This window comes from Mastomys coucha, unplaced genomic scaffold (genome assembly GCF_008632895.1).
Source record: "Mastomys coucha isolate ucsf_1 unplaced genomic scaffold, UCSF_Mcou_1 pScaffold21, whole genome shotgun sequence".
NCBI classification, from domain to species: domain Eukaryota; kingdom Metazoa; phylum Chordata; class Mammalia; order Rodentia; family Muridae; genus Mastomys; species Mastomys coucha.
In genome coordinates, this window is record NW_022196904.1 from 89226758 (window position 1) to 89240279 (window position 13522).

Genomic DNA, 13522 nt, shown 5'->3' on the forward strand with positions numbered 1-13522 from the left:
CCCCCCCCCCCAATCTACTCTGCCCATCCTCCTCAAGGACTCAATGGAAACCACAGACCTCCAGAGGGCATCCAGCACTGGCTGCAGTTGTGGCCTGCTTTTATGGTTCTCTGAGTGAATATGCCTTTCAGGCCCTTTTACAGGGCCACATGCACTAAACCACCCTTTCTCTGAACTCAAAGCTTTTGTTATCACCTATATAGCACCTAATTTTTTTTTTTTGCCACTTATGTATTGGCTGGTATCCCTAGACATTTTGTGGGTTAACATCCAGTCTCCCCAACCCACTTTATGCTCATTGCTGCCAGAATCTTACGATTTTGTCTTGTGTGCAATGTTTATACTTGTTCATGTATGTACACTCATTTGTATGATGCCAGACTGAATTTGAAGGTTTTCTTCGTTAACCTCCCCAGCTTACTTTTTGATCTCCAGCTAAGCTGGCTAGCCGATGAGCTCCAAGGATCTACCTCCCTAACCACTGGGGTTATAGACTCCCTCCACATCTGGCTTTTCACGTGAATGCTGGAGATCAAACTCAGGTCTCCCTACTTGCTCAAGCTGCAGATGCTTTATCAACAGAGATATCTCTCCAACCCCTTATTTTTATACTTGGAGAAAGGTTTGTCCTGTTGCCCAAACTGGCCCCAAACACCTGGGTTCCTCCCATCTCAATCTCCTGAGTGCTGAGCCTACAGGCACGCGCCCCTGTGCCTGCCCAAACTGACCTTTGACATCAGAACTGATTTTCTAAATCTCTTATTAAACTCCTGCTCGAGTGTTCACACAGGTCTGTAGCCTGACTGTGGCTGACTCCTTTTTTGCCCTTGACAATCCAGCTGCATGTCTTTTCTGTAAATAGGCCTCTCTCTCCGTCCTTCTCTCTCTCACTTTCACTCACTCTCTCTCCCCCTCATTCTCTCTCCCCCCTTCCTTCCTTCTCTTATTTCTGTCTGGAATGTCTGGAACACTACTCTTGACTTCTTTCAATATGTATGGTTGCAGCATGAATGTAGGCATTCTGGGAAGGCTTCCAACCCCTCTGAAGGAGGGGCTAGAGGCCTGTCTCTGTATCCATAGCAGCCTGTGTCTGCCGATTGCAACACCATCAGTCCATGGACAGGGACTTTGTCTGGTTTAATATACACATGCATATACATCATATGCATCCATCACAGTGCTTAACGTCAAAAATACAATCAATACTTGCTCTCAAAATGAATGGCTTGTCTGTAGAGAATAATGACAGAACTGTGAAAGGAATTAGGTACAAAGTAATTCCCTAATGGGGCGGGGATTTGTTTTTAACCTTTATTTTGCCCTCAAGTAACAGAAGAGGGCATTTCTTCTTGCGCCTGTCCTCTCCATGAGTGGTTTTAGAAAGGACAGGGGGCATCTTAGGATAGCAAAGCACCAGGGCAAGAAGGGCTCTCAAAGGTGCACTGTGTGCTGTGCCTATTGATGAGGAAATGAGTCTAGGGAACAGGAACAGGCTTTTTGGAGATCTTCTGCCTGACCTTAGCGACAGAGAAGGCTGCTGTGTTATTGCTGTGTTACAGAAGGGCTCAGCTATACACCGCTCACGAGGGAAGGGTTTCAAGTTGCCTGTGGTTCATGAGGGATTTTGGTTGTACAAGGTTTATTGTTCCACTTCTGAATCTAACTTCTTGAAGATAGGGGAGAATGGGGGAGCCGGCTTCATTCACTCAACTGTCCCTTTAACCATTTCTGAGTATCTACTCTGCCAGGCAGAGCCTTTGCCCCACAGAGGCTGACTCAGAAACCAGAGACAGCAGATATAGCCTCAAATGCTCATTTCTCTGTCCCTAGAACAGTGAGTTTGCAATAAAATATATAAAATATAAATGCTGCATACAGATGCATTCAGAACAAAATAGAAACAGCTAAATTATTGACCTCAAACCTATGGTTTTTTTTTTCCATTAGCTGGGCTTATGAAAGCTTATGCAGCTCATCAATGAACCTCTGTAAGGAAGGACTTTGACTAGGATTCTTCAAAAGGGACAGGCTGCCCCTGCGTGCATACCCATGTTGTTGGAGGTGTTCATTTAATTTGAGAAACATGAAGCGCTTACCCTAGCTCAAGCCCCAGGCCTGACGCTGTGATCCAAACCGAGATGAGAGATTGCTCCTCTCTTCCCCAACTCAGGCTTGCATGCACAATAGGGATTCTGTAAAGACACAATTGTCCTGGCTCTTTAAATGCAAGAGACGTGTTCCTGCCATGCACAAAATACCGTTCAGTGAGTCCAGAACCGGAACCGGTGGTCGTCAAGCTTTAGAGAAAGGCGTGTCTGTGGTCGCTACGGGCTGTCCCTTCGCATCAGAACCTGCTCTTCCACTCTTTCTCTTGTGCTTCCTACCAGCTCCAGAGGTCAGTGGTGGCTTCAGGCGAAGAGCAGTTGCAGGTGGAATACCGCATCAGCAAAAGGTAGGACAGGCCTTGTGGGCAGAAACTCCGGCCTGGGACTGAGGGCACAGCTCACTGCGATGTCAGCAGCAACCTTTCTGGGACTGCCAGAGAGCCTGTAGTATCAAAATCTACCCCAAGAGAAGTTTCCATGATGCCACGCCAGTGACAGGAGATGGCAGTGTGGTCTGGAGATTGAGAGGTCAGGAAAAGGCTTGGAGAAAACTTCTCCTCCTTAAAGCAGAAAATGTCGTGCATTGCTGCTGCTTCTCCAGAATGAGTCCCCACACACATCTGTGATTTGACTTTACGGTCTCCATTTCCACCTCATGACTCCTATACAAAGCATCCCTAGCAACATGCAGGCGAAAGGCAGAAATGGACACCCTGGGCCTGCTAGCTTCACCAAAGAGCAGGCTCCAGGGTGGGACTCCAGTCCTATCATCCAGCTCTTCCTCTCCCCTCAGCCATTTCTTTGCACGGTGAGTACAGGACTGTCCAGAGAGTGCGGGGAGGAGCATCCTTCACAGCCACATGAGACAATGGCGTCAGCACCCTAGAGGAAGGCTAGACCTCTAGGCTTGTGTCCTTGTCCTCTGGGAGGGGATATGAGGGATGAGCTTTGGTTCAGATCATTTGAACTTCATGTGTTTGGTCTGGTACATTTAGGGACTGTGCATGCTACTTCTTGCTATGAGCAAAAACCTAGCAGGAAACAACTGAGGAGAAAGGTTGGCTCGGGTGACTCCAGGGTGGCAGGGATGAGCAGTGGAAACTCTTCACCTTCTTCCATCTCTGTTGAGTGGAGACAGGGGCTGGAGGCAGAACTAGGCCATGATCCCCAAGACCTGTCCCCAGGTTCTACAACCTCCCAAAATAGTATTGTTGCCTGGAGACCAAATATTCAAACACATGCACCATGGGAAATACTTTCCATCCAGACCATTAACAGGGACATGTTACATTAAAAGCCGTGGGGTATCTGCTTGTCTGTACATGCATTGCCCACAGAAGGCACGGGAAGGCAGTGCACTCCCGGAACTGGAGTTACACACAGTTGTCAGCTGTCCACAGTAAATACTGGGAACTGATCCTAGGGCTTCCACAAGAGCAGCAACCACCATCATCTCTTTTGCCTCTGTGCTTTTCTTCTTTGAAAGCAGTAGCTAACTTTGTCCTGGGTATCTTTGCAAATCAAGAGTCTGTAGTTTAACCACCTGAGTGTGATGCACATGGAACAAATTAACCCTTCAGGAGGCTGCAGACTTCACTTAGAGAACATGGCCTCATTTATTTTTCCACGGGTCTCAATTCTGATTCCAAATTTTCTACTTTGTAAGAACTCCCATATGCCATTCAGGAGCAGAGTCTGAACTGGGCTTTGATGAGTCCTGTTTTGTGTGGAGTTGAACCAGAGGGTTGGCACTGCCCTGGGTATCATAGCAGTCAGTAACATAACGTATGAAACATCTCCATGAGTCTTTCCCTTACGGTCTTCTAGAATCCTGGAAGTAGATATAATTATCACTCCCATTTATAAAGGAGCACACTGGCCCTTAGAGAGGTTAAAGGTTAAGGACCTGACAGCGTCATGCAGAGAAGAAGTAAGATTGTTACTGCTTTAGCTTCTCCCCCCCCCCCCCCCCCCCCCCCCCCCCCCCCGCATTCCTCCATCTTCCTTATTTCTCCCTTCCTTTGGTTGGGTATCAGGGCCTTGCTGTGTTTCTCAGGCTGCTTTATTATTATTATTATTATTATTATTATTATTATTATTATTATTATTATTATTTTGTTTTTTTCGAGACAGGGTTTCTCTGTGTAGCTCTGGTTGTCCTGGAACTCACTCTGTAGACCAGGCTGGCTTCGAACTCAGAAATCCACCTGCCTCTGCCTCCCAAGGGCTGGGATTAAAGGCGTGCGCCACCACTACCCGGCCACCAGGCTGCTTTTGAAGCTTTTGTCCCTTGACCCAGCAGTCTTCACTTTAAGTCCTGGCTGCTCCCCATGCCACTCTGGTTCCTCAGTTGGAGGTGTCTTCATAGCACAGCAGTTTTAAGGATGGAGTTTTCCCATTTTCCTCTCTGAGTCACAGTCCTGCATGCATTCTGTGGGCTTTCACTCTAGCTCAGCATAGCCTCAGAGAATGTTAGCTATGAGAGTGAGATCATAGGCCAAGAAGACCCGGCTGACCTGACAGGAAGGATGAGTAGAGATTAGGCATTCGTGGCCCTTCCCTCCCTCCCTCTGGTAACAACCATGATTCATTTCTTCATTTATTCATTCATTCATCCATATGTCTATCTATCCATTCATTCATAGACATCATGTAGTACTTCCAACATCAGATCACTCATGTTTCAACCTTTGCTGTGTTTTAGCGCCTGGCTAAAGGACACGGTTGACCCAATGCTGGTGACCCTTGACCACCGTATTGCTGCCCTCACAGGCCTTGACATCCAGCCTCCCCATGCAGAGTATCTCCAGGTGGTGAACTATGGAATCGGAGGGCACTATGAGCCTCACTTTGACCATGCTACGGTAATGATGGGGTCAATGATCAGTCTCCTGGGGCAGGGAGCCAGTGTGTTTTCCTTGGAAGCTGAGGTCTGGTAGGGCTCTCAGAGAATACTAAGGTCCTAGAACAAAGGCTTTTGTCTTCAGACTATCTGAAAGCCTTGGTTCCACTGATTACTGGATTCATTTCTTTATCTGGCACCACCTTCCTCTTCTCCAGAATTTTTGAGTGGGAGAAGAATATGGTCTGTAATAAAATCCTGTCTCTCACCTCCCCTGGGGACTGTTCAGTGAAGATTGTCCTCAAATCCCTCTCCTTTCTTTATGCTCTCAGCTGCTCATTCACATTGCCAGTAGCATTTATTTATGTATTACTTATTAATTTGTTCATTCATCCATTCATTTTTATTCTTCTCTCGTACATTACATCCCATCTACAGTTCCCCCCTCTCCATTTCTCCTAGTCCCTCCCCACACCTCCTCCCTCCCCCAGATCCACTCCTCCTCTGTTTCCCTTCAAAATATTTTTGAGGATTAAAAGGACCTCCCCAAGATTAAATCATGGGAATATAACAATGAAACCTATGAATACAATTAATATGATGATAATTTTAACATGAGCAAAACACATGAGATATACATGTGACCAATAAGCATATGAAAAAAAAATCCTCCCCCCAACAGACCTATAGCTCTGATGTTATCAAGACTGCAAGAACTTTAAACATTAGTATTTCCCTGGCTAGAGGGTGTCTTGTGGGTAAAGTGTGTGCCATGCAAGCATGAGGACCTGTGCCTGCATCCCTAGAATCCACTTAAAAAGCAAGCCAGGCACAGAAGAACACAACCGTAATTCCAGTATTTTAGGGCAAGATGAAAGGTGGAGACAGGAGAATCCAGGAAGACTTTGTCTAGCCTGGTGCATTCAATAGGCAAACAGCAAAGAGACCCTGTCTCAAGGTGAAAAAGATGGACCTACACCCAAGATTGTCCTCTGACCTCCGCATGTGTACTGGGGGGTGTGCATGCCTACGCTCAGGGACACACACATCATACATTATGTGTACACATCACAGAGAGACAGAGACAGAGACAGAGACAGAGAGACAAGTACACAAGTTAAGGAGGGAAGCCAGGCACAAAAGCCTGCGTATTTTATGATTCTGTTTACATAAATTACTAGAAAACACAAAACAGTCTGGGCAACTGTTGAAATTTAAGTAGAGAGCCAGGTGAAACTTTGTAAAACTAGATTATGGGCAAGTTTGGGCAAGTGTTAAAATTTGCTAAAATTCAGTGAATAGTATTAACAGTGAGTGAATTTTATGGTATGTAATTTATGTTTCTGGTTGTCCTTGAGTAAAGATTGAGTGTGTGCATTAGGTAAATAATTTGGACCACCAATCTATGATTTGATATTTTTATATAATAATCATCTTTTATAATATATTATATATTCTTTGTTTTACCAAAAACCTAAAGTGCAGAACTCCTTGTTTGATTTTTTTTTTTTACTTGAAAAGCCAGTTGTTTGATCTGACTAGAAATTACTTATATGCATTTCCAAAAACTGGATGTCTAATTAAGCAGTATATTGAGTACTTGCCAGCAAAGACAAACACACTCTACCTGGTGTAGTCCAGGGTCACATGCTGTCCTCGACACCCAGTTTCATCCCTTTCTGTCCTAATGGTGAATTAGGACATGGCCGCCTCAGATGGGTCATATGCTCTCCTCGACATCCATCTTTCCCTTTCTAATGGTGAATCAGGGCATGGCCATAGCTCTGGTATCATCTGTTCTATTTCTGTTGCAGTCACCCAGCAGCCCCCTGTACAGGATGAAGTCTGGGAACCGAATGGCAACGTTTATGATCTATGTGAGTCTCGCTCTGGGAGGACCAGGGCTTCTTACTTAGTGGACAATTGGACTATTTTATTGTATGGGTTTTCATAGTGATCTCATATATTTGTTTTGTCTGGTGCTGAACACAAACATCTCTAGAAATTCTGTAAACTTCAAGACACCATTTGGGGGAGGGGCAGTTAGGCATAGAATAAGGGAACCCCAGATAACTCAGAAAGCTTGCAGTGTGAAGATCTAAATATGACGTTATTGGGATGGGGAAAGCCAGGAGATCATGGGACTTAAACAACACGAGAAGAGGATACAGTTGCCACCCAAAGCCTAGTTGGTACACAAAACCCTCAGGGAGCCCATGGACCTACAGGAGAAGAGAAGAAAAGAGAGAGGAGCAGTTTAAACTCTGAGAGGGGAGAGGGGCGAGATGTAAAGTCAGCAAGTACCTCTGATATGCAGTAGAGTCCTCACCCTTACACAGTGAAGTGATCAGTCGGCCTCCCCTCTAAATCCCTAGCCTGGTCCAACAGGATTCAGTCCCAGCCCCTGTCACCTTATCATTACCCTTCAGGCTATGAGGACTTGCTTTCTCCCCCACAAACCTGCCATAATTCCAATCATCTATCTTTTAGAAGAGACGTTTAGAAGCAGTCATTTCCTGGTCTTTCAGCTAAGATCAAATAGAGACATGGCTGTTGGGGGAAGGGAGAACACGCCAACCACAAAGGCTTTGGACAGCACCCCAAAGTTAAGGCCTGCCTTCAGGAAGAACAGGCGCCCCCTCCGCATGCTCTCTTCCCTGACTGCTGGCTCTGGTCCCCACAGCACAGCCAGCAAGGGCACTCAGAGGCTGGCATTCAAAGTCATCTCTATGTCAATGATGCCAGTGTGTCTCCCAGAGGCCCAGTCACATACTTCCTGTAGTAAGAGGATGCCAACTACAAAGTATCATGGTCAGGAGGTAAAAGTGTTTGCCTTGCAAAGTACGAGGAACTTGTTCAATCCCCAGAACCTATGTAAAAATCTAGGCTTGGAGACCAGTGTTGGAGAGAGACAGGCAGATCCATGGGGCGCAGGGCCAGTTAGCCTATTCCCCTGGGCAAGCTCCAGCCAAAGAAAGACCTTGTCTCAAAAACAAGGTGGACAGTGTCTGAGAATTAACACCTGAGGTTGGTTTTTGGTGTTTGCATGTGCATTGCTCACACACACAGGAGTAGAACACCAAATTATTCCCCAGTATTTTAGGGTTACTCTTGCTGTGATGAAACACCAGGGCAGGAACCTGGAGGCAGGAGCTGATGCAGAGGCATGGAGGGGTGCTGCTTACTGGCTTGCTCTCCCCTTTGCTTGCTCAGCCTGCTTTCTAACAGTACCCAGGACCACCATCCCGGATGGCTCCGCCCACCATGGGCTGGGCCCTCCCCCATGAATTACTAGTTAGGGAAATGCCCTGCAGGCTTGCCTACAGCCCCATCTTACGGAGGCATTTTCTTAAATCAAGGTCCCCTCCTCTCTGATGACTTTAGCTTGTGTATGTAAATTGACAAGCTGTCAATTTACAAAAAATTGATAAAGCTACTCAGCACCCTCAGTTTGGGTAACCTGGAAGGAATCTGAGTGATCTGAGGAACTCAGCGGGGCCAATAAACAGTCCCTGTGATCTCCACCCTTTTCTGATTCAGATCCTGAGAGAGCAATAGCTTCAGTTGAGAATATTTGAGGAGCAGGTGAGATGGCTCAGCAGTTAAGAGTGGCTGCTGCTCTTGAGAGAACCAGAGTTCAGTTCCCAGCTCCCGCATCAGGCAGCTCACAACTCCCTGTGGCTCCAGCTTTTCTCGAACGCCAAGGGCACCTGCACACATATGTACACACAAATACAGATGGGCATGCACACATTTTTATTATGTATAGGAATGTTTTGCCTGCATGTACATTTCTATGTCACATTTATGCCTGATGCCTAAGGAGGCCCGAGGAGGAATTTGGTCCCAAGGAACTGGAGTACAAGTGATTGTTCATGTGGGTACTGGGAACCAAACCTGGTCCTCAGCAAGAACAAGTGCTTCTAACCACTGACCTATCTCTCTGACCCCTACATGTAATTTTTAAAAAGTAAATCAATATTTTCTAAAAAGATTGAATCTACCTCTTATAGCCCTCCATCAAGATGGTAGCCAGAAGCAAAAGTAAGGGAGGAATCCAAAAGCTCATCTCATGGTGAGAAGCCCCACAAGTTCTCCCGTATCTGACACAGGGGAGCCCGGCTCGCAGTCTGTGCAGAAGTGACCTCTAAGTTCATGAACATTTGACAGAGAACGACAGTCCACAGCTATCTTACTTCTGTCTTTTTCCTCTTTCATGATAGCTGAGCTCCGTAGAAGTTGGAGGAGCCACGGCCTTTATCTATGGCAACTTCAGTGTGCCTGTGGTTAAGGTAAGCAGGGCCTGGCCCTAGAAGATGGGGTTGTGCCGGTGTGTAATGGGGCAGATCACACACCATCTCCTGCAAACTGATGCCTGGGGAGATGGATAAAAACAGATCTTTCTTGAATCACAAGGACAACCTCCCATTACTGTCACAGCATGTTCTTGTGTTCCTACTACTTGTTGTATTTCCATGCCTGTCTTCCTTGTCACCTTGGGTTCCTCAGAGATAAGAACTCCGAGTCCCCCTCAGATTCTTTGCAGTAACTAGTTTCCCACAGAGCTAAGGTACTGGGGCTCAAAGCAAGGCCTCAGGCTCTGTCTAGTCTACTGACCATGGTTAAAACAGATAAGAAAACAGTCTGTGGACAGAGAACATAGGCCATGGGTCAGGACGCAGAGGCTTGAGTCCTGACTTTGCTTCTCAGTTGCATGACTTCAAGGTCTCAATGGATGGAGGACCATGGTGCACTTGTGGCCAGCAGTGTATGTGGATATCTTTTCTCCCCTGTGGGTCTTGGGCATCCATCTGCAGTGACCCTATGAGCCTCTGCTCCCCTGGCTTCCAGCACTTGGCACATCATCCTGTTCTGCTGCCTTTCATATCTCTCTTGAACTCCCCAAGATGTCCCTGCTTGGCATCCAAGCTGGGCATGGATTGTCTCCACAAGCCAGGCCTGGGGCAGAGCAAGCTGTGAGGCAGTGACCCTCACCTGAGCGCTAACTTTCACCCTCTTGTGTCTTTCAATGCCAAACTCCATAGAAGTGAAAGAGTTTCCTTATTTGATGGCATAAATTCTGTGTTCTTATTCACATGCCTGCCTGGAGTCTGGGATTCTGGGCTGACTTCTCTGCGCCCCTGGGCTGGGCCCTCTTGTTTTCAGAATGCTGCACTGTTTTGGTGGAACCTGCACCGGAGCGGAGAGGGGGATGGTGACACACTTCATGCTGGCTGTCCCGTGCTGGTGGGAGACAAGTGGGGTAAGGCCTGCCTTTGGGGGTGAGAGAATGGGGTGAGGAGGCATAGAAAAGTGAAATGGGAGTGGGTGGAGACTGGCAGAGCCTCATTTCTGAAAGCTTCATGGTACTGCCCAGACCAGTCACGTGGACAGAGTAGAATCAGGCCCCAGCAGACTGGAGCCTATGATGAGCAGGCAGCCTGCCACAGCAAGCATCCACAAAGGTTTACTGGTCTGAGCAGGAGGCTTCATTTCTGAGAACAGAGGAGAGGAGCGGGCACCAGAGTTCCTTCCCTCCCTCTTGCATCGAGGCAAACACTGCTGCTGCCATTTAGCTTTGACTCAAGAGAGTGGCTAGACAAGAAGCCAGACCGGCAGAGGATGGGTGGACTTGTTCCTGGTGCATGGACATGATTATGGGCATGTGTGTCCAAGAGCATCTCACCCTGAAGCTAGAAAAGCGAGTGGGAAGCAGCCATCATGTTGACAGGGACATCAGGAGAAACAAGTCCTTTCTTCCCTGGTACCCAGCAGTGGCTTCGAAGAATGAATAACCTGAGTGCCACTGATGTGGGGCCCAGCTCTCCATTAGCAAGATCTGCTGGGACTTTCTGGAGGCCCTTATACTCGCTGTGCCAGAACCAGCAGGTTGTACTCAGTTGGGCAGGACTAGACTAGACAAAGAAACAGCACTTCAGGTCCCACTATAGAAAATGTAATCTTTTAAAAATAAACCTTATGCCCTATTTACTAGCCATGGGCTTTTAGGCTATGCTCCCAAGCTCTGTGAGCCAGTGCACAGCCCAGTGGCCATTTCCCTGCTGAGCCCCCTCTCCCTCCCTGATCTCCTCCAGTGGCCAACAAGTGGATACACGAGTATGGACAGGAATTCCGAAGACCCTGCAGCACCAACCCTGAAGACTGAAACACTGGCAGATGGCAGCTTGTCAGAGAAGCCAAAGCCATGGGCAGAGGGGGGCAGATCCTCCGGAAGGAAGGCCTCCAGCGAGGCCTCATGAGTCAAGGATAGGCCTTTCAGGAGCACCCCCCCCCAATTTGCATCTGTTTCTACTCCAACTGTGATACTTAGAGTAGAATGGGCAATACCGAGAGGCCTAAGAGGTTTCTAGGGCTCAGACATCCTTGGGATTAAAAGGAATGAGCTCAGTGTAGAAACTCAATGTTTAGAATGTGCAAATGCCTGGGTTCAGTTCACTAACAATGAATACACACCACATACACACATATATACATCCATATACCCACATATACCCATACACACAGACATGCACACACACATATACATACACATATACACAAGCATGCACACACACATGCACACATAAGCACACATACATGTACCCATGTACATACACATACACGTACACACACATCCATACACTCACATATACCCATACACACAGACATGCATACACACACATATACATACACATATACACAAGCATGGACACACATATGCACACATAAGCACAAACACACATGTACACACATACACGTACACACACATCCATACACTCACATATACCCAGACACTGGGACATGCATACACACACACATATACATACATGTATACACAAGCACGCACATACACAGGCACACATAAGTACATACACATGTACACACACACGCACACACATCCATATATCCACATATACCCATACACACAGACATGCATACACACACATATACATACATATATACATAAGCACCCACACACGCATGCACACATAAGCGCACACACACACACACATGCACTCTCTGCAGACAATATATGGGTTGATTTCTGCTGTTGCCCCAGGAGGAGAGTCTGACCAAGAGCTCTCCACCCCCATCCCCAGTGGGGATATCATGTGATGACTTTTTTTTTAAAGTGGAAAACAATTTTGTCTTCTTTTTTTGTGATGGTTTTTATTTTATTGTCATTAAAATGTTTTAAAGTCATCTCTTCTAACAGTGACTATTCTTCCATGATGTTAAGGGAGAAAAACCAAAGTAGTGCTATTGATCAATGTTCCTGTGCCCCAGGCCCCATTCCCCGTTTGGTCACCTTGTTCTAGACTTGCTGACTTTGTTCTTCAGAGTCTCCCACCTCCAAGGCCTCCCCATTTGCTGGCCCTCCAGGTCCTCAGAGAAGCTTCTCTCATCCACACATGGCTCCTTTAGAGAGGCTTCCCTGAACACCTCCTTCTAATCCTGTTGGATTCACCGTACTTCCTTGCTGACGCTTCTGTGAATTGAGCAGACTTCATTCCTGTTAATCTGGGCCATTTGCTCTCCTCCTTGGCCCCTGTTGTTTTTTAGTTTTATTATTATTTTTTAAAATTTTATATATGTGAATAACATTGTCACTGTCTTCAGACACACCAGAAGAGGGCATTGGACCCAATGATTGTGAGCCACCATTGTGGTTGCTGGGGATCGAACCTCTGGAAGAGCAGTCAGTGCTCTTAACTGCTGAGCCATCTCTCCAGCTCCTTGCCCCCTGTTCTATTGATGCCTCTGTTAGAGTCACATCTTGGTGCAGCTCCACACTTGCCAGGGTGCTTGGCTGGACTCAGAATCCCCACAGGGGCTGGTTTGAAACAGACAGGCAAGCGCAGAAGTTTTATAGGCGAAGCCTGAGGAATCCTTCCTGCAGAAGGCCAGGTGAGTCGCAGTGATGAAGATGGTGTCTGGGTGTTTGTGCCAACTGGATATCAAGGCTGCTTGACTTGGGTTCCTCCCCAGTGACCTGGGTGTGCTTTGCTCCAAAGAAGCCACCAATGAAGGGAGTGGGCAGTTAGCCTCTGCTGACCTAACTCCCTAGGCTCAGCTTGCCAAGCTCTCTCACTTCCAGTGGAGACTCCAGTGTTCTGATCCCCTGCTTCCCTGACTGTGTCCTGTACTTATGCTGAATGTGCCAAGGAAATCTTACCAAATGACCATCACCTATGCACCCTGCCTCCTCTGAAAGAAAGCAGCCATCTACAGTGAGGCCACCTATCCTTCTCTGAGCTCAGGCTCCTCCGTTAGCTACTGGTTAGACTGAGCAAATTATAGCCATGGTGCACTCAACAAAGCTTACTCAGATGGTTCTAAACTGTGGGCCAGTGAGATGGCTCAGCAGGTGATACACTTTCTGTGCAATTCTGACAACCTTGGCCACCTGCCTAGTAAGAAAGAGGCTGCACCAAGCGACAAGAGCGACTTGGCCCATCTTAGTTACTGTTCTATTGTTGTGTTAAGATACCATGACTAAGGCGACTTACAGAAGAAAGTTTATCTGGAGTTTATAGTTTCAGAGGTGAGTTCATGACCATCATGATGAGGAGCA

The 13522-nt window shown here is 47.0% G+C and overlaps 1 protein-coding gene across 1 annotated transcript in view; it reads left to right on the top strand.

The window, feature by feature from the left end:
• P4ha3 (prolyl 4-hydroxylase subunit alpha 3) overlaps window positions 1–11534 on the top strand; it is a 27152-nt gene extending 15618 nt beyond the window's left edge. The window contains exons 7-12 of the mRNA XM_031387525.1: window positions 2388–2452; window positions 4810–4969; window positions 6762–6824; window positions 9171–9239; window positions 10114–10210; window positions 11043–11534. Coding sequence (XP_031243385.1) covers window positions 2388–2452; window positions 4810–4969; window positions 6762–6824; window positions 9171–9239; window positions 10114–10210; window positions 11043–11113 — 525 coding nt within the window. The 3' untranslated portion in view covers window positions 11114–11534. The remainder of the gene's footprint in view (window positions 1–2387; window positions 2453–4809; window positions 4970–6761; window positions 6825–9170; window positions 9240–10113; window positions 10211–11042) is intronic.
• The last annotated feature ends 1988 nt before the right edge of the window (window positions 11535–13522 follow it).